General features: G+C 39.9%; 1 protein-coding gene across 17 annotated transcripts in view; it reads right to left on the reverse strand.

Annotated features, from left to right (window-relative positions):
- Positions 1–19,945, reverse strand: part of BRSK2 (BR serine/threonine kinase 2) — a 317,659-nt gene extending 297,714 nt beyond the window's left edge. For all 17 annotated transcript variants that reach the window (XM_074918029.1, XM_074918020.1, XM_074918027.1 and 14 more), the window contains exon 1: positions 19,538–19,945. In XM_074918029.1, coding sequence (XP_074774130.1) covers positions 19,538–19,631 — 94 coding nt within the window. In that variant the 5' untranslated portion in view covers positions 19,632–19,945. The remainder of the gene's footprint in view (positions 1–19,537) is intronic.
- Between the last annotated feature and the right edge of the window lie 2,057 nt (positions 19,946–22,002).

Genomic DNA, 22,002 nt, shown 5'->3' on the forward strand with positions numbered 1-22,002 from the left:
GTTCTGAAGGGGTTAATAGGGAAATTTGATCCTTTCTATTGCCCTAGGAAATACACAGTGCATCCCTGATTGATGTGGCAGGATGCATCCGTTCATCAAGGGTGAAATTTACCCTTGCATAGCAGGCTAGCACAAGACCAATGTATTACTTAAGTCCCACTTAAGCACTTAAAAGGATGAAATATCAAAGTTCGGTGGATGGACAGCATGACTGTAGATGAAATTCAGTGTTGACAAACACATAATAGAAAGAATTGTGAACTAGTAATATACATTTCTGACTTCCACATTAACTGGAGTCATTCAAGAAGAGAATTACCATTACGTCAGACAGCATAATAAAAATATCAACTTGATGTGCAGAGGTAATCAAAAGTGACAACAAAATGTTGAACAATGAAATCGAAAATTATACTCGAGAATGAGATAATGCCAATGTATAAATCAATGATACATCCTCAGCTGGAATACTGACCTCGAAAACGCATAGCAGAAATAGGTAACATTAAGACACGAGCAGCAAAAACGATGAGTGAATGAGGATCATATCAGGGTAGAATGAAAATATACAGATTGTTAGCTTTGAAGACCTGAGTAAAGAGACATACTAAAGCTAGACAAACCCAGGACGATGAAAGGTATAGACATGATACGTTAAAAATGCCCCCTTTCTTTAACCAGGGGGTGTGTTATCTCAATAAAGGGAACAAAGTTTTAAATGAAGAACTAAGTAAAAGGAGAAAAGGATTTTGATGCTTGTTTACATGAATTTGGGGGTTTGTACAATATACAGTCACATATATCTGAGATACAGATGGCTATTGGGAACAGATTCATACCCCTATATTAGAATAAAAACCAACCAACAGATAACTTTTGACATATTCATATAGAAGACAATTACTAACCAACTGGGGACAAAAAAAATAATCCTGCTATTGGTGATTCTGAAGTCAGCTGCTGCAACATTTCTAAAACTGTCCAATGAACATCTACTACATCACACTGCAACAAGAGAGAACACTGGTCTGGTACAAAAAATGCTGTTTTATCATAAAATTCCTGCTGTGCCCATCAAGAAATAAGCTGTCTAAAACCAAAGGCAGTGTAGAGATAGCCAAGTCACTCTCAAATTAGCAAATTCAGGTGTCAGCCTGACTCAGCACAGCAGTCTGGAGCCCTCCTTCTTGCCTGGCTAGTAACTGCAGTGCAGACATACGCAAAGTTGAACCAGGCTGATGTTTAGGCTTGACAGTGCCAAATGGCATGAGATTTTGGACAATGTCCAATATTGATCTAAAAGACAGGCCCTTTTGCAGTTTTGCATCTCACTCAGATGAAAACTAAGTATGTGGTTGTGTTCAGTTCTGGAACAAAAACCACTTTCCTCCAAGCACTCTCCTGAAATTCAAAGATGTTTAGACCTCAGATTTAAAATTGTACTGGTAACTAATAGTATCTCTGTTTAACTGCGCATGTTCCACCTAGGTGACTATTTATCAGTGGGTATTAATGCAAAATTAACAACATCTAGACCTTCCAATGAGAAGGAAAGGAGGTACAAAAATTATGAAGTCTGATATGGAACAAGACAAGTACTGGGAGGCAACCAAGTAAACCTCAAATGAAGAACTACCCTTATTTTCTCAAGGATTTAATTCCAGTAGGGAATTGAACCCGTGACTTCCCCTTCCTTATCACCTCCTGCTGCCAACAGTCCGATAAAATAAATCTAGTCATACAGATTTCTATCAAGATCGCTTGAGAGAGGAAGTAATTTCTGGACTAGAGGTCAAGCATGAGAATTTTGAGCCCAAAGGTTAATTTTCTAAGAGAATTGCAAGTACTTGCAGATAGCTTAGAACAGGGGCAATATCCAAGCTGTGACTATCAACTTGGAAATACAGTTGCTATAAATTCAGATATCATTTACTTACAGAAAGTAAAGAAAAAGGTAAAGTTTAGGGAAAGGCTTTTTTAGAGACAAACACACACCTCTTTGCAGAAAGGGTGTGATACCTAAAACTTTAGACACCAAAACCTTTCATAATGCGTATGGTCCTGTATTTCTCTCAAGTAGCAATGTTTGAAAAGAGAGAATTCAACACCTAGGCCCCTTCCAAAATTTACAATTTATAGTCTCTGCCTTCATAGAGAAAGTCAAATCCATATCCAGGGTAAGTCAGTCCAGCAGCATGGTGTCCAAGGCTCTCAATCAAACAGTGCCAGCTGAGGATCTAGCGCACGGTCCCAGAACCTGAACCTGACCTTTCTTTCAGTTACACTGGATAAAATAAATCAACTCCAATTAATGTGATGGGATACAAATTCAGACTGTTTCCAGTGTTACTAATGCCTAAATCATGTTTTCTGTGCAGCAGTGTAAATCTAAAGACTCAACAGCCTCAGAACCATCACACCATTTCTACAACACCATAAGCAAAGCATCAATTTGCCTGTGGAGAGAGGCAGACTCTGGGCTTCTTCGTGATCTCCCATATTCCCCTTTTGCAGCCTGGCATTACACTAAATACTCTTCAGTTTTCCATAATGGTGAGTGAGCTTACAGTCAATCACACTCCACAGTGCTGAGCTCACAAAGCAGCACGGATCAAGATCTTCCCATTCCCTTTGAAATCCACGTCTGGATTGCTCCAGTTTGTTTTTCAACCGAGCAGTTTTTTCAAATGCTACAGTTCGATTTTACAATGCTGCTGGCAAGGCTGGGAATCAAGCTAAATCCAGATGCATATAGCAGGGAAAGCTGCCACGGGGAAAGAGTAAAAAAAATAAAAAATAAAAAATAAAAGGGTCAGCAGTAAGATGATCCTATACTACTAACTTACTGAATGCCAAAGAATAAGGGTTTAATATAACATCAGAGGAGTAAAAAAAAAAAATCAAAAAAGTTACTTCTAATACTGTCAATAGTCACTATGAGAGTCAGAGATCAGTTTTTTGGGAAACACAAACCTGGAAGAAAAAAAACCACTGCTGCATACGTATTGCTTCTTAGTCACTCACTTGCATTTCAATTACTAAATGCTTCTCTTCAGCAGTATATGTCAAATCATCACAGCTGACAATAAGAAAACACATCAGGGGTTTTTTTGGTACAACTTATAATCAAATTGGTTTTGACTAATATTTCTATCTATACCCTTTATGGTCTAGTCTTTGCTGAAGTTGTTTAGTCTACATGTGACTCAGGAGCAGCAACTACAAAATACTCTCAGGCAAAGCAGCTTTCCAGTAGCACACATTTGCTGACTTCAGCACGGTGACTCTTACATGGATGCATGGAAGACAGTAAGGTCTGTAATAGGACATTATACTGCTCTGCTGTGTCAAACTGCTATAAATAAATTAAAAAAAAATAAAATCAATGAAACACTGGAGTTGCAACAGGAAAAGAAAAAAAAACACACACAAATGTAGCAAGAACAGAACTCTGATCCATCATTATGCGAGAATTTTCTTGTAAAGCACAGTCTCTGAACAAAATACAAATGGTACAAATCTGTTGACCAGGGAGAAGTTTAGACTCTCATGTAAAGTAGCCTGTTGTAACCAGGGGAAACCAAAAACTCCAGGACCGCAATGTGTCAGTTTAAAACCAATATTTAAATACTATTTTGTATATCAACTGACTCACATTACACAACTTCCAAAATGTGGTAAAAGAGTACATCTACACAATTTCACAGCAGGACAAACCTTAGGATAACAAAATTTGCAAAGGTCACATTACCAGACGTGTCCATGAACAAAAACAGAGCCAGTAAGAGGGCAAATGAATTTTAAACACTTTCCTTTCAAATCTCTGTACTCTGGAGGTTAGGAGTAACAGGAAATCAAAGAAAGTGTACGTTTGAGACAGGCTACTGACACTATAATCATAGCTGCTTCTCTGTTAAGGTTAGGGAATAAAGTCTTGGGAGATGTAATTCCTCCTAGCACACGTGTACAGCTACACTAGGACCAAACCAAAAGTCTTACCAAGTTCAACACCCTACCACCAACAGTGGCCATAAAGCACCTGAATTCATTTTTAGGCTGGAAACAAATATGATTTGAGTTTTTCACTAGAAGTATTTAGAATAATCAAGATGGGGGGAAGCACTTTGCTTTTCTAGCTGAAATATGACTCACCTTATTCCCAGTCCAGCCACATAATTTTTATTTTACTTTTTTTAAAAAAAAAGCTTTGAACTGCCATAGGCTTATGACAAAACAGGGAAAATTAATTTTTTTAAAATAAGTTAATTCCCTTACCCTGGCTTTTACATTGTTATCACTTTTATAGATGCAGTTTAAAAATCTGTAACCCTCTCCACTTAGTGGCAGAATGCTTAGGTCTCTCCATGCCAATTTGACAGACATGTTTAGGGAAAAGGATACAACAGGCCCAAGGTTTCCTTTTTTTTTTTTTTTTTTTTTTTTTTTAAAGTGTTCTGGAGCAGGCAATAATCCTTTTTTATTTTGCCTTCAACCCACTGCAGCATGTGTTACAATCTTCTGTGCTTTAAATCACAAACAAAAATATGAATAAGCAACAATAAAAATCCCATTTTGGAAACTGGGTTACTCAAGAACTAGTGAAGCCTTGACCTCTACTGCAACTCCATTTTTTTTTTATGTTTAAAAACATAGATCTAAGGTGACAAAAGCTATGAATCTTTAACATTTAAAGATGCCAAATCCCCTCCTTTGTTCATCTTATTTTTATGCCAACATATCTCCACTCAGCTCAGTGGATTTACTCTCAAATTTATTTCTTTACGATTAAGAGCAAGAAAATCTCAAGTAAGCTTTCACTTTCAGGATCAGAAACAGGGTAACCGGGCAGAGGGGGGGTGGACTTTCTTCTTTCTAGCTTTCCCCTTTCATTTTACTTCCTTTTCACCCCATGTTAACTGCAAGAATTAGAAGTCAGAAGTTAAAACCATCCCTTTAATAGATAAGCTATGTGCACAAAGAGTTCTTGGCACGGATCAGACTCTGACCCCAAACTGCAAGCATTACATGCACTAGGCTGGACAGTCTTCGTACTTGACCCAAACCTGGCAAAGAGAGTCAAGAAAGTATCGTGGCCAAAACAGTGCTTTTGCATCACAGGTCTTAGCTGGCAGAAGTGTTGCTTGATAACTGTTAGAAATTATATCACAAGTGACCTAAAGCATTATCCAGTAAGGCCACAAATTTGTATTATCTGCTGTCCACAGTACGAAGTTCAACCAAATACTTAAGGAGGGCTCACAGACTACAACCACTATCATTTACATTATAGAGTTTATTCTGTATCTTAACACTTTCTATTTACCAATCCCATTAGCCTTATTTAAAACAAACACAAAATAAAAAAAAAAAAAAAAACAAAAAAAACCCAAAATCCAAACACATAAGCCTGGTCAGTAAATTTTGTTTCATTTTACAGACACACAGTAGGTTTCACACTCAAAAAACTCAGTGAATTTTAAAACAACTAATTTTAACTGGAATTATTTGCTGTAACACCTGAAACTGCAGAAATTATTACTTCTGTGCAGCTTCAGTTACTTCAAAGCTTGTGGTTTTTTTGCACCCTCTTTTTTTTTTTTAAATACAACTTCAGGCTTCAATCATAACAAAATTGTATGTCTTCCTACAAAGAGAGAGTATTTATGTGGTAACAGAGTTGCAGATACAGCATGATTTTGACATTTACTGTAGTCCTGGAAATGGAACAAGACAAATGCATCCCTGGCACTGCGTTAATAACTTCAGAAAACATTTTCACGTAATCTGGCTTGCTATCTCAAAAATAGTAAGGAGTAATATTTTATTTTATGTACTTTCTGAACTCCCATTTTTACCTCCCAGTACATAACTTAATACTTCAAAATAGGTCTTAAGTGGGACTCAAGTGATAGCCAGATCTCATACTAGCAAAAGGGTAAATTTCACTCCTAAGGGCACTGATGAGAAGATTCTCCTCCCTCATTAGCCAAAATATTTTTTCCCAGCAGTAACTTTCAATATAACTATCGTTAACGCCCATATAACAGACTGGTAAGTTCATCCCTCTAAAAAATTCTTTGATATTTCAATTTTCAAGTTCATCAGCAGCCTCCTCAGAAATGCCTGCACTGCTAACAATTCAGCCAGTCTTTAGAATAACCCATTAGCCTTACCACCCACTTCACACCGACCTATACCCTTTCCAGGCAATCATTCTGGAAGCTGAAACTTACTGAAATAGCATTCAGCAAATATCATTTTGCCAAATAAGACTGTTGGTATTATCAGCGGGGTGCATTTATTAACCTTCTTTTGCCTTTTACATTCCACTTCCAAACTTAGGTGGGGATAGTGATGAGGTGAGGTTCAGAAAGGAAAAGAGGATATATGGGATTATGTGGCAGCTTAATTTCAGGCATTTTTAAAGGCTTCTCCATCAGTCTGTCAGAATTTCCAAAGATGACTTAAAAAGAAAAAAAAAGAACGAGGAAAAAAATCCCACACCACCAGATAGCTGCTGCCTGCAGGAAAATGAAACTCTGCATTTTAACACTGCGGTATAATTCTACCAGCTCCACCAGAAGCATAAATAAAAGCGACCAAGTTATAAATCTTTTGTAAATACAACACACAGCATCATACAAACATAGTTTCTACTCAGTGACATTTTGTTTGAGAGATCAGGGACAAATGTCCCTAAGGAAGGAAGCAACAAAAGTCAGCATAGCCACAAATTGTCAAAATGGAACATTAATGCAATTTTTCCATTTTATTAGATAGTTAAAACAACTTCAATTTCAAATTGCAGCCATGGAGATTTCAGCATTTATATATCAATATTACAATAATCAAAAGGAGAAGTTATGAAAGACAAATATAGCATAAAAAGATATCACCACCTGGACAGACCAGGCTGTACAGTCTGATCTGTCCTCAGAAAGTGAAAATCCACAGATACACATTAAATAAGATTAAGCTAGCAAAAATAAACACTAGCCAAAAAAACCCCAAAACATAAAACAAACACTAGGCCTAAATAGTAGGGCTATCCCAAGCCCTTCCATGCTGCTTTTTATTTCTGAAAAAGTTCAGAAATATCAATATAATCAATTCTAATCCTGTCAGTCCCAAAAGGGAAGTCAAACAGGACATAATGAAAATCAAGAAAAAAAATTAAAGATAAATTAACTTGCCAATGGCTCCACCTCAAGTCAGTGGCTGAACCTGTTAGGGCCAGTGAAGACTACATAGTTATTGTTTCTGAATAATCTGCCTTGTAACTGCACAGTGGCATGAACAGAGCCTGTTTTGTACATGGCTCCACTGCTCTTCCCCCACGAAATGACCTGGCCAGGACTCTCTAGCATTTTAGATACGATAAGACTACAAACAGGGACCCAATCCTTTGAAAAGTTGAGTACCTTTAATTTTAATCTAACCATAATCTTTCACACCAGAATTAGAACTCCACAGGATCCACAAGGTTGACATTTTGCATAGACAAAAACCCCATCCCTGAGATGAAGTCACACATACACAAGGTGTACAGTGCATTATGTGTATAAATGCTCAGCTTACCCACATCTGACATACCATATAGATTTGTAGCTGTTGCAGGGTTCTTCACGAGAGCAAGACAAAGGGACAGTTGGTACAAGTAAATAATCAGGTAAAGATAGGGAAGACTGGACTTCTACAGAGGGCAAGGTCCTTAGGTGCTCTAGTACAATTCTCCAACCCTCACATAGCCTGCACCCCCTATTTTCACTGCTGCTTGTGTCAGGAGATAATACTGTTACCCACCAGCGCCAGAGGTTCATCCCTGATTGCAAGGTAGACATAACCCTTTGATCAGGATCCTCTCTGCCTTGCCACGTTTACAATTCCCACCAATTCAATGAGGAGAAAAAGGCCTAAACCCCACAGGTTTCTCCCCTTCGGTGGACTCTTCAGAAGTCTGCAGTAGAGAATTAGACACTTGAACAGTAAATATGTTGTTAAATTTACTATTCCAATTAATCTTTTTACGGTTTCTCGAGAAGCAGTCCACAGAGCACCTGGCTCTGCAGAGCCACAGGCTCCAAAACACTGACAATAAATAAGCATTGGTGGAGCTAAAGAGGCTCTCAGCTGCTACTCATCTGATTCAAGGGTGGTAAGAGTGATGGTGATGACAGCGTGACGACACAGATCCAGAAATCATGGCTATTTTTACAGCATTTCCTCTGAGCAGGAAGAGCCACCTGGTAACAAGATGGCAACTGTCCCAACCATGCTAGTAGTCTGGCTCTTCTTTCCCGAGCAAAGATGCAGTAATGATAAGGGTAAGGACATTTTCTACATCCTGAAGCTTAATGCAAACTGGTCGGGTGAGTTCAGTATGTGTGAAATGCTAGAGAAGAATTACTACTAAAAAGTATTAAAACGTTCACTTGCCTTAATTTGTGTGTTAGCTGAGTAGACAGACTTCTGCTTTAAGGATGAAAGATAGTAATTTGTAAAATGCTAGGCCTGTATTTTCAGTTTGAATTGAATTCGCTTACAGTATCACTCCACCTTGTGCTCTCATTTGCTTGAATATTCGCTGCAGAGGAGAAGCATTCCTAGGCTGCTCTTGACTAGAACACTGCCAGAGGTCTGTCTTTGCCACCGTCAATGAGAAGCTTGCTCGTGGGTCAAACTCCCCCCTCAGATAACCTTGAGCAAGGCCTTGAAGTCACTGGGACTGCACAGATGTAACCGGGTGGGGAATCTGACTAACTAAGGTCTTCAGCACCATCAGGAAACAACCAGAAGCAAGAGATGTGATTTCACAAATGTGAGCAATGAAATAAACCACAGACCCAGAAGAAAAGCAGCACAGGACAAAACCCAGAAATACTAGGACAGATCTTTCTTTGTGGTCGATGATTACTGAGTTTAATCAAGCTTTACTGATTTGTAAGAGTGGGAAGCTTGGAAAAGAGCGTATTTAACTAGTTTCAAAAATTAATGAAAAACTCTTTAAGGCTGGTGCTTGCGAAGTATAAGGAATCTTAAAAGCTGTGTCACTCATAGCCATGTCTTTTCAACAAAACAAATGCCCACGTTTAATAGGACTATAGCGCTTGTGTCATTGCCAAGTTCTAATATAATACTTGGCTTTGTCTTTGGTGACGATTTTTGTACAGACGGGCATTGCAAACACACAAACAGCTCTCAGTCTTCCTCTCAGCTTTCTGCGGAAAGGGCTACTTCAAATACTGCCACTGTACCAAAATGGATACATGGAGGAAATAGAGAGGGCTCCCTTCTTCCCACACTCCCCAGTCACTGAGCTCAGCTTGCAAACAGAAAGGACCAAGTTCTAGCCTCCATCCTCCCTCCTTTGCACTGCTCCAGCAGCAGCAAGTAGGCAGGAATCCAGTCTATCAAGCTGTCTGGGGATTCCCCAGCAGGAGGAATCCCAATGTGGTTTAGCACCACTTTTTCTTCCTAACGTTGGTGTAAGAGTCTTAAGCAAGGTGATGGCAAGATATCTGAGCAGTAGCTGTATTCCAGCAATCCCAGTCTGCCATAGCAGCACCTCATGGCCTTCAAAACCAAAAGCACATTAGAGAAGCTGTGCTGTTTAGGACAGTTTTGCTTTAGCCTGATCTCTTAAGGAAACAAAACTTAAATGTTCAGGCTGTCTGTAATTCCCCCATAACACCATAATAGATTATCAAAGTTTGAAAGAGCAAGGGAAGTCTCCAAAATTCTAAAAATTTCACAGGAAGTGCTGAATGTCTGGGGAAAAAAAAAAAAAAAAAAAAAAAGATTCAAACTACTGCTCCCACAAAGGAAAGAATAATAGTGAATTAATCCTTAATGTATTCCAAGAGAAAGAAAAAAGGACAGGCAGCAGAGACAGCTTCAAATGAGCCACAAACAGTCTTCCCCTAACCCAAGAGACAAAGGACAGAGTAGGAAGGGAATATAGGGTACAGAACTGGAGGAAACAGCGTTCCTTAGTTCCACAGTTCACTGAGTAAGTTAGAACTTAGTTGCACAGGGCAGCACAGAATAGCAGAAGAGTTGAGGTAGGAAATGACCTCCAGAGATTAGTCCAACACCCTTGGTCAAAGCACAGTCAACCAGAGCAGTCTGTTCAAGGCTTTGGAATAGAATACTGGGAGAGATTAAGAGATTCCAGTAAGGTAAAAAGCTAAGAGTCAAGTCCATTCCTTAATCTTAGGGACAGGTCACAGTTATTAAAAGGAATTCATATATTCACTGAATGGAACTTACCCAGGACAAATGGTAGGCATGATGAGCAATCCAACCCTCAGCCGGCAAACAGTCAGCAAAAGACAGGAGAAATTTTTAATGATCCCACTCACTGCATTTCATATCACAAGGATTTGGGATGTGAAGTCTTCTTTTCCTACTTAAACTCGTGTGCTAGCTTAGCTCAGACTTTATCAGAGCAGGACATTGGGGGTTTTTTTAATAAAACTTAAAGAGAAAATAATACATCGCCATCTCATGTTTAGCTGCAAATATGTTATTGCTGGTCCCTCTTCCACATAAATTACACTACCATAGGGCAGATGAGCCAACTTTTTGAAGCTGGGCTACACTGCACCTCATCCTGGACCAAAGCAACAAAACAATCACTTTTCCAAGAAAAGCATCTGCGTAGAAAACTAGTGTCTACATTGATAGTCACACATAAAATAATGAAGAAAAAGAGCAAAATAAGATAAAGAGCCAAGCAATTCCATCAACATTCCCTGCTGGGTCAGTATGAAGACATGGTACACTCTCATCTGCAGCTGAAGGATTGCTCTTCAACCTCTGGCAGACTGAAACTTAATAGTTCTAAGAGTAGGCTTTAGACAGACAGTAGAAAATTAACGTATTTTTGGTCCAGACCAGTTTGCTTCTCCCAGAAACCAGCTCCTCCATTATTTTTGTTCTAGTCAATAGTGCTTTTAATAGCTAAATGACAAGGGCAGTCAGCTTATGGCACATAAGACTGAACACACAGAGGAATGACACTGCAAAAGCAGAGCTTGTTAATATGTATGTAATGTAGACATTATTAAAAAAAATACGTTATCACACTGATTTTTTTCTCCCACATTAAGCATATACAGCAGAAGACAGCAAATCAAAATTGCAAGAGCCTTAGGATACAGAGTACGTTGATTTGTTAGTAGAAGCAGGCAGCCAGAAGAGCACTTACTAAATGGATGCCTGAAAACAGTTTTCCATCTTTTTTAATTTTTTTAAAGTTGAGCACTTCACTGGAAATACCATCATGCCTATAATTCCCACATAATGTTGGAACACTAAAACAAAAAAGAAAAAAGTACTTGTACACCTTAAACCACTTAATGCTGGTTTCTCTCCTCAGTTCCCCTCTGCAGCCTGCATTAACCCATTTACTGTCAGTCGATGTTGCAAATCTTGGTGCAAAGCTTTTACCAGCAATAATCCCCTTTTGCCAGTAACTGGCAAGTTACTTTTTCCCCAAACTCTTTAACTATCAAATCGCTGATTATCAATGGGTGGATGTTGGGTAAGAAACTAAAGAGCAGCCTGTTATCAGGGGTAAGCCACACAAAGAACGGTCCTTTCCAGTCTAACCTGACCCCTTCCACCACCCCAAATTAAAAATGTTTATTTGAACAAGAAATTAAAAAAATTATTTATTTTCCTCTTGAGTATGCAATAATCTTTATGCAAGGAAGCCACAGCAGGAACAGCCAAGGTCTAAAAGGCAGAAACTGCATGGCACAGCCACGGGGTGCAAAACAGTAAGCTCAGCCATTAGAACTTTGTGAAAGTGTTATGCAGGGCAGCTTTAGGGCCACTTTAACTTATGTCAGTTGACAGTGATCTCTGCGGCCTTCAGGAAATAATAAAATTATTTTCTCAAAATAATACTGAGAGAGCTGACAAATCAAGATAAGTATGCTATTCTACCACTGCAGCACTGAGTAACTATCCATCAGCTACCTGCACCAGCCTGGAGGTTACTCTGCACTACTGTGAAGGCAACTTGCAAGAGAATGTACCTGGATTTGTTTAAATATAAACACCATCATTTACCTTCTTTGCTCATATTGCTCTTTATCCTCAGTCTCATGACACACTTCCATTTATTATCCTTAAAAAACTGTATCCCAAGGTCATTGCAAAAGAAACAATATATTCCTGTTTATATAGTCCACAGGACAACGGCAATCTCATAGGCATCTCTGCCACAAATGACGCATTCGAGAAAAAAAATGCTTGCAGCTACATCAATAGCGAGTAATACACTTTCATGAACAATTTCCTCTGTTCCACCTAAACTCCATTTAAACCCAATTTTCAAAAGAAATGAAGCAATGAAAAAAAAAAAAAAGTCTTCTGGTGGACTTTTTGTGTGGTTTTCACCAGCATTTTATCAGTAATGTTTCTAGTTTGTAAGCAGAATGAAAGGAATTAATAAAAATATTATATCCCTAATCAAAATTAAATGTAGAATAAATCAAATAGAACTGGATGAACACAATTAATATGCTCTAAGAGTAAGTTTGATTTGGTCACATTTGTGAGGCCTTTTAAAAAAACCCTTCTGGAAAAGTTCACATCTTCCAGGCAAGGGTGCTCATGGGAATCATGTAAGAACTGTCCAGGAAAACTAAATTTTCAGTTTGCATGCACAAACATTTATGCTGGAAGTGCTCGCACAACTATGCAAGTAGAATGTAATAATCTTATGCAACATATCCAACAGACCATATTCGAGAGTACAATTCAAATCTCTGAATATTGTTTAAGTGCAACCAATCCACAAGTGACGTAAAGACAGTTGGGGAAATGAGATAAAAACAGTTGTTTGCCAGATAATCTGAAACAATAAGGACTTAAAGGAAATCATTTGGCACTTAGAGACACTGTAGACAAAGATGGTTCAAGTTCATTAAGAACACTATTTGCAACAAATTATTCATGTTACTCTACATATCAGTATGGCTGTTTTGTAGAAAAACTACTGTTTATGCATGAACCAAAAAAAAAGTAACAATCTCCTCATATTCCAAAAGCAAAAGGAATGGCATTATTGACTAGGATTGCTAAACATCTTGGGTTTGTTTAAAACAAAACCAGAACATTTCTTCGGGATATTTCTTAATAGAACAATCCACAATAAACAAAAAAATTCCACCCTTACCTATTTTATCATGGGTTTGATGATCTTCCTACCGAGGTCAGCTCAACTGAAAACACTGGCTGACTTCACAAGAGCAACTTACTGCATCTCGGCATTTGAAGAAGAGGAGCACTCCTTGAGCATTCATTTATGTCTCTGCCCTCACTCTACCTTCATGGAAATCTATATCCAGGCTTCCATCTCTTCTTATTTTGACTGTTCTCCTATGTGCATTCCTCAGACAATGTCTCTTACCTCAGAGGGCATTACTTCCAAATTTCACATTTCCTTTCAAATTTCTTCTGAAACCTAGAATTCTTTCACCACCTACATTTCTTCTATACTACCTACCTACTAATTTTGAAGTGGATATCAACATTTATTATCGCTATTGCAATTACTGTTTAACTCTCTAAAGTATACAATATTAAAGACTTCCCAAAATAATGTATGAAGTAAATTTATGGTATACTGAAAATACTGCAGTGTTGGAGAATCCAAAACATACACTGATTGCTCCACTCAATTTACAACAGGAATTGTAAGAGGCCACTTAAAATGCTACATTTGCTCTTCTCATGGAATCACAGGTTTTCTAGAGATCAGAAAGGATTCCTCTCAATAAGTAAATTCTATTGAGAAGATTTTTTAATTTCTTCAACCTTTCCCATCACTCTAATGCAGTCCTTCCCACTGCAGCAGCACAAAATGACATTAGAGCAGTGATGGAAAGTAGAAAAGTGCTTGAGCAGTGCAAGAAATCTATTTGTGAAATCACTGCTGCTGTAGTTCCTGCTCATGTCTGAAATGTAGGTACACAGTCATACAGTCCTACTCATTTGATAGTATCTGAATTTTAGCAACCCTTGCGTGAGCAAGATTATTGTGCTTTACAAAGAAAAACAATCATTCAGAGCCTGCTCCTGTTTCAACAAGTTCATAATAATTTTGCTACTGATATTGAGGTAAAAGACTAATGGTGTGCCTCTACAAAGTTTGCAGAAGGATGAAAGCTAAAAATAATTTTCACTGTAGTTAGCATATAGGAATTTGCTTTTTTTTAAAAAAAAGGGAGTGAAAGTCATAGAAGGGATATCTGAACTTTGCAGTTCATATACGTGGTGTGGTAATACTAGTTTACTTCAGTCAGTAATGCAGGCAAACAACACTTTTGAACAATCAGACCAAAGGTATATCAAGTTAAAGACCAAATCTCTCAAAACTTATAACCATTACTTGAAAATCCATTAAGTCTAAGTCACTATGATGAAACCTTTCTTGGCAAAATTTCATTCTTGAGACCTCTACTGCCCACAGTATTGCTTGCAATATTTTATTTCTATGATTACTAATTAACTAAGTCTTCACAGACTATCACGACAAATGGTATGGATTCACTGTTTTAAAAGAATTTTTTTTTAAGGGAAGTAAAATATATTAATGTTGTCACATACGGAATATATACTGGACTGTTGTTTGTTTAAAATGGCCATGAGGTGAACTACAACGATTTACACCTCTGTAACAATATATCCAGCTAGGCAGCTAAGCGGAATAAAGCTGTACTCTTTAGATTCTCTCTAGATTGAACACACTGAGTCAGAAAAAAAATAAATTATAGCAGTATGAATGAAAAGGATATACTTTGTTTAGCCTACTTACCTAAGGAAACCAGGCTTCAGAGATCACATTCTCTACCAAACACTCCTCAGATAGATCTGAAGCTCTCAATTTCAACCAAATTTGACAGAGACAAATAAAAAATTAACAAATTTCAGTTTCTGCTGGTGTCATGGAAACAGGTGGTTAAGGCTGTAAAGAAACATCCTGTTTAAGCTCTCACTGAATAGAAGTCTATTAAATTCACTAAGACCCAAATTTAATGATTTCTGTTCTTACATAACCCAAGAGCATACTGCTGAACACCTCACCGATGGCTCATCTACAATTAACATGTTATACACCAAAATAGCTGTAAGTTATATGGTATACAATGCAGAAAAGATGATTTTTGCGAACGTCAAGGTGCCGTGAGTTTCAAGCTGGGTTCTTTGTATTGAATGTCTGCAGAACTGGGCTTAAAACAGAATGAAAGGAGCAAGACAAAATGGATCAGCAACATGAAATTTTTCATCAAGGTTATCTCAGAGCGAATAGGGTAACTCTCACTTAGAGCCAATGTCTTACTGCTTGTAGACAAAGCAGCATTTGGGAAATTTCAACTAGCCATTGAACTGGCGCCATAACAAACAATGATGCTGAAGCCTCTACAGTGACTGTCAAATGAAAACACAAGAAAACCCTCCAAAACACCAAAGCCCTTCACAAGAAATACTTCAGTTCCTCATCTTTGCACTCGTTAATAAATATTCACTACAGTCAATCTGAATTACTCTTAAGTGTTTCAAGGGTAAAATTGGGGTTAATGAGGCCAAAAGAAACACATGAACAAAGATACTCATAGAATTTTTAAAAAATGAAATAAAGCAAGGAATACGCAAGAAGCTGATTTCACACAGAATTAGTGGCAAATGGAGAAAAGCCTCTGATCCAAAACTAAACTTCATCATCAGGTATGACTGGGATTTCTCAAGGCAACTGTTTCCACGTGTGTTACTGTAACATGACACATATCCTGTGCTCATTACTGTTAATTACAATGAAAGCCTCCTATAATTAACTGTAGAAGAATATATCAATGAAACTTAGATAAACCAACCTTTCCCCACACACACATGTAGCAATGATTTTTGCACTAACAGTTCTGTACAATAATTTTTGAGTAGAATTAAGATTATGCTGCTTCTTGTATTCTTGCAAAATCACTCAGAGACTCCATGAGCCATTCCTCCAGCTGCACTAAACAAGAGGTGCGCTGAATTCAACCTATTACAAAAGCAAGGCATCTTACCACAATACCCAAATTATACATTAAATTCGTATGCTACATTATTAAAAATAATTTTCCTTCATTCCTCTACCATTCCCACTACCAGCAAAGAGCTAAGCACAGACATTTTTCAGCACTGCCCCGTGTAGCCCTTTCCCAACTTCTCCGACATAAGAGGCCCTAATCCTCTCTTTGTGGCATCAGTCACCCTCAGCAAGCTTGACGCACCAGCACAGAAGGCCGCTCAGGACAAATTCAGCATACCCGATTTTGAATTCTAATCAACACTTTCAACAACGGCTGTTCCCCGCCAAGTTGAACGGAATGCTTTCCCATGTCAGTTTTGCCCACCCACAGCCAGATGTCACCAAGTTCCACTGATGTCCCAGACAGGGCAACTGGATCTTGTCACAGGGACCAGGAGGCTGCCGTTGGTAAACACTTTTTTCAGCTGTTAAGGTGACAATCAGTGAGAACTTCACAGTGAGGAAGCCTGTGAGAGTTCTACTTGCCATTAAGTTCTCCCCCCATGGCACCCCTTCCAAGTCTGCCCTGAACTATGAGCCCACGGTCCTTCCCCAAACCCCCTTCTTTCAATCTCAGTCAAAGCAGGTAAGAAGAACTAATGTATCCGTACAATACTAATGTATCTGGGAGCAAAGCTAGACCTGCCAATTTGAAATAATTTAATAGGGTCAACAATATTTTATTCAAAATATAAGAGGTGGATATGAAGATCACTGCAAAATGGACAGGACTTTGCAACACAACTTACACTTTCTTTCTATTCATCATTATATTTTGGCAGATTTTATTTCTCTCTCCCCCCCATCCCCTTGGGGAAAAAAAAAAAATATATATATATATATATTCCAAGCCATTACCTCCTAATCTTCCAAGCTAACGGAAGGATTATAGCCACTACTTTCTTCAGCCATATGCCACTGCAACCCAAATTCAAAGTTACACACCATGACAACATACTCTGGTGAATCAGGGCCCTCATACTGCGCTTGTTGTCCTCTCCCTAAAATACTGCAGGTTGCCTGCTTACCCTCCAAAACAAGCAGGATGAGGACTAGCTATGTACCAAACACTGTTCGTGCCATTCTGCGTGCTCCCGAATGTGATTAGCACAGAAAATGCGAGAAGACCAGAAGGCATTTTTCCATATTTAGCCATGTATGTTTAATACCAAGTTGGATTTCACCTCAGTGCATCATTCCGTTAACCAAGGGCGGGTATAGGAAGGAAGACATAGACTGACATCAGCTACTTTTAAGATTCCTCTTCCTCCTCCCCCAACCTCCAGCTTCTATGACACCATGCATTGTGCATTTTATGTGCATTCATGTGTGCAAACAGCAGAGACTTATCTATAAAGATCAGTTATATGGGGAAACTGCAAAGGGAAACTTTCACCCTCGTCCAGCTGGTTGAATAACTGCAGAGGCCAACAGCAGCAAGCCTCTAAACACATCCTCCTCTTCTCCCTCCACCCCCACATCTCTAATCACTTAGGAGGAAGATAGGAAGATTAGCAGAGAGGAAAAAAATAACCAAAGCTGCAGATAACCCTTTAGGACCACAACGTCAGGCTATGAGGCATGGAGCAAAAGGTTAATGTAGCTGTATTTTCAGGAATCTCAGACACAATTGTATTTAAAGGAAAGGGAGGGGTGCTGAGAAGGTGAGGGAGAGAGAAAAAAGGAAATGGTGATGAAGACAAAAATGAATTTGTCTATCTACAGCTGGCTCTTTGATCACCTGGAGTATCCAGGAAAGGATTACCAGCAGAAATAGGGCAGTTTTATTACCAATACACTGCAATTTTTTTGTATTTTCGTTATCATCATCAGAACAGATTTTAGTAAGAATACAGCTGCAGAAGTAAAGGTTTATTGAGCTATGCAAAGGAAAAAGGTGGTAACCAAAACAGTGACAGAGAGCTACCTTTAGCAGCTGATACAGTGAAGGGATTTGAAAAAAATCAAATATAAATAAAAGTCACTTTCACTAGAAGACAATGTCATCTTCATCCATGTCTCTGAACGGTTGCTATGGGGTTGTGAAGAGGAGGGGAAGGAGGGGGGGGGGAGGCTATAATCAATCATCTCAGAAGAGCATTGCTTCTTACAGAGAAAGATCTGGATTTTGACTGTGTCCCTAAGAAAATTGCGGACTGCAGAGCTGCTGCCACGCAGGGCAGTGAAGAAGCAGGCAGAGCAGAGGCAGCAGCTGGGGATGGAAACGCCTATTAAATCCTTTAGACAACAGATGGGCAAAGCTCGGCTGGGTTATAAAAAAAAAAAAAAAAATACACCACAATGCATCATGTTTTATTGTCCTACCATAATGAAAAACACTTAACACCCACATGCCCAAAGAAGCCCCCCTATGGCTGATCTTCCCCTTTCCCTAAATTTTAATCTGGGGTCTCAATCCACTTTTGGGGGGGCTCCCAACCCAATGAATTTGTCAGATGCCATTGCTTATTGTACCAGTTACTAAAATAAAAAAAAAAAAAAAAGGAAGACATTTGGGCTTCTTTTTAAGGGCTTTTCTTCCAATTAATGCTCCCCTGCCCTTGAAGTGAATATGCCATCCAAGCAAGCAACAGTAAGTCCAGATCTTGAACGCATTTAGGGGGATCTAATTATGTCATGTAGGGCAGAAGCACCTGCTCTCCGCTAATTCCCTCCACTCGGTTTCCTCTTTTTAATATTTCTTACCATTGTTCCATTCAGGAAAATCTGCTGGGGGCGAGTTTCATAAACAAGCTTTAAGAAAAATAATTAAATAACCTCCCCTCCCCCCCCCAATCCCTCCTACAAAAACACAGCATAACCAGAATGAATTCTGCTGATGATCCTCTATTTTTCTTTTATTTCAGACCCTACCCACAAAAACCACCAGCCCATCCATCCATATTTGCTAAATACCCACAGCAGTCAGTGCCACAGACATACTGTACATATTTCCACCCCCCCAACTGCACCTTAAGGACTACACCCTTTTCAATCATGATGTCATGAAATACTGCTGGTGACTCCCCCACTACCACCACCACCACCTCTTCGGTACTACAGGCTGTGAACCTCTCCTTTCGATATAATTTGATTAAAAAGAAAAAGCTCCTAAGTAGGGCAGTGAAGAAATTGATGTGAAAATTCACCACCAGCAGATCATCTATTTTTTTTTCCTCTGCATGCACTCCGGCTGTCATCAGAACAACACCCATTAGCAGGAGTAATGAACATAAAGCATCCTGGGCTTTTTTTTTTTTTTTTTCTTAAAAAAAGGAAGACAGAATTAAAATGAAAACTAAAAATAAATAAAAGCAAAAATTCCCTATGAATATTATCTCCACTAAAACAGCAAATGGGAAAACCTGAACCCTCAAATATCCCATCCCCAACATCTCACTGGCTGCTACAGCACCTTCCCCCTAGCGCCGGGGCTGCTGCAAAGGAACCAACCTGTCTGTCCTTTTCCTAGGGTTTTCTCCAAACGATAGGGTCCAACATATTGTGCATGTTGAGCTCCGCTGCCTTCTTTCCCTGTTGATGACATTTCTACCTGGATCTGTAATTCTGCAATGTGTATGTGCTGATGAGCTGGGATTTCTCTCTCTGCAGTTCTTTAAATTCCCACTTTGCAGCTGTGCAAGCAAAGCACTCTTTTTCTTTGCTTTAGTCCACTTGGTTGCAGATTTTTTTTTTTTTCTTCCTCCTCTTTTCTCTCTCTCTCACGTGCGTGTTTTCTCGCTGGGTCTGCCTGGGGCGCTGATGGCCGAAGGAGTTATTTTAATGTTCAAGGAGGGGGATCTACGATCCAAGCCCGAGGAGCATGATGCTGGTGATCCGAGCTCCGCACGCCTTGTTCTCTCCGGGAGCTGTTCACGGGAGAGCCAGAGCTAGAGCAGCGGAAGAGCTGGGGCCCGCAGCTGTGACTGACATGAAACACAGCCAATCCCCTCGTCTCCCACCTCCTTCTCCCCGCCTCCTCCCACTACCTTTTCTTTTCCATCAGCAGCAGTTACTGCCTCTGCCTGCTACAGAGCAGCAGCATCAATGGCAACAGCAAACACCTGAGCTTATCAGCCTATTGATAAGGCACAATTAAAGATAGCTTCATGTGTATATCGCTTCAGACCTAAGCATACACTTTTTTTTTTTCTTCCCTGTGAATTACGCTCCACTATGCAGCTATACTGTCAGAGTATTAAAGGCTGAGATTGTGGCAGAAAATAGGAAAGAAAAGAAGAGCTACTTCTGAAAATGAGCTTGAGAAATTCTCAGTCCGTTGAACCTACATCTTTGGTGGGCTCTACCCTTTAAAGAGAGCCTTTGGGGGGAGGGGGCCAAGAGAAAAAAAGAAGAAAAAAGACCAATCCTGTAACCACTAAACTCAAAGACAGACCTACGTTTGAGTTTGATGGGAGCAAATAAGACTTGGCATCCTTAGATGAACAGATCAAAAATGGCACAGCCACGATCTTAATTAGAAACACAGCAGAGAATCCAGGAACTAGAGGCGTGATGGAACGGATTCCCAGATCCACAAGCCCCATACTAGCAACATAAGAAAACTTTCACTGGTTTTGACCAAGTACTTATGCCTGCGTTAACCTTCAGAGTTTAAGGATTGGATGAAGTAAAAGATTCTGCCAGTCTGCTTCAAGTTAGGCACAAGTTTACGTACTTTGTAGATTCAGGACCATACAACAGTTTCAGCCAGGCTCCAGGGCTATCAAGCTGAAATCATCACCACATACAAGTTCCATTTTTTTTACATTCTCTGCTCCACTCCAGACAGAAAACTGGTCAAGATATTCTTACCAAAATGCAACTGAGACACAACACACAAGTATTCTTTAGTCAGAGAGGGAAGCCTTGACAAGCCTGTAAAAGAAAGAGAGTGTAAAGAGAGGGAAAAACTTGAACAGGCCTTATCATTATCTGTTGCTCGCTGAGAGAGACGACTATTTCAGATTTGTGTATGTTTTTAAAAGAGGGAAATTTACCTTTTTTTAATACCTCTGTTTACAGACAACAGCTACTGATGTAAATTGGAATAAAACTAGAAATTGGCTCTTTACCAAGACCTCTATCACTGACAACACAACTCTATCCACCAGGTTGCAGAGGAGTTAACAAGAGGAGGAGGTGGGAGGAAACCAGGTCAGTGGACTGAAACCTTAAACCAATTCGAAGATATCCTTCTGTCTCCTCAGGAAGCAATAACACAACACTTGCTTTGACCTTCCCCTGCTTTGCTCTTTATGGTTTATCTTCACTCGCTTGAGACTGTGCTGCTGCAGCAACCTGCCAGCAAACTCCAAAACACCCCAAACCATCTCCATTCCTCTGCTTTCCCCTCCAAACCTCAACCCTGTGTGACCACCCATTCAGCCTCCTCCTCTGCCTTTCCCCAGCTGCAACCTCTGCCCCCACAGGTGTTCGCCTTCCTCCCCTACTAAACTAAACTGCCATTTCTCCAAGCTTCCTCCCCCAAAATCTTTCATTAAGCACTGCTCTTCCCCCACCTTACCGCAAGCCCAACAGCTGCTCCTCTTTCACCCCTCTCCCCTCAGAGCCCCGGCGCGTCACTTCACACCCCTGAGCCCGCAGTCCCTCACCGAAGAGAGGGAAAAGGCAGGTGGGGAAAATGATGCCAACAACTGGGGTGGTACTGCCCCACTGCCCCCCCACTCCCCTCTGCCCTGCAGCCCCCAGCGGAGCCGTGGGACTGGAGTGGGAGAGGAGAGAGGAGGCAGTGGCCCCACTGGCAGCCATGGCAAGTGCTGAGTGAGGGGTCTGGGCCGGCGGGGAGAAGACTGTGGGTGCCCCTGTGGAGAGGCGCAGGGTGGGCTGGCAGGGCTGGCGGATAAACGGTTGCCCGGCAGGCCTGGGAGACCTGCCCCACGGCCGAGGGGGAGGCA

The sequence above is a fragment of the Athene noctua genome, chromosome 14 (assembly GCF_965140245.1).
Source record: "Athene noctua chromosome 14, bAthNoc1.hap1.1, whole genome shotgun sequence".
NCBI classification, from domain to species: domain Eukaryota; kingdom Metazoa; phylum Chordata; class Aves; order Strigiformes; family Strigidae; genus Athene; species Athene noctua.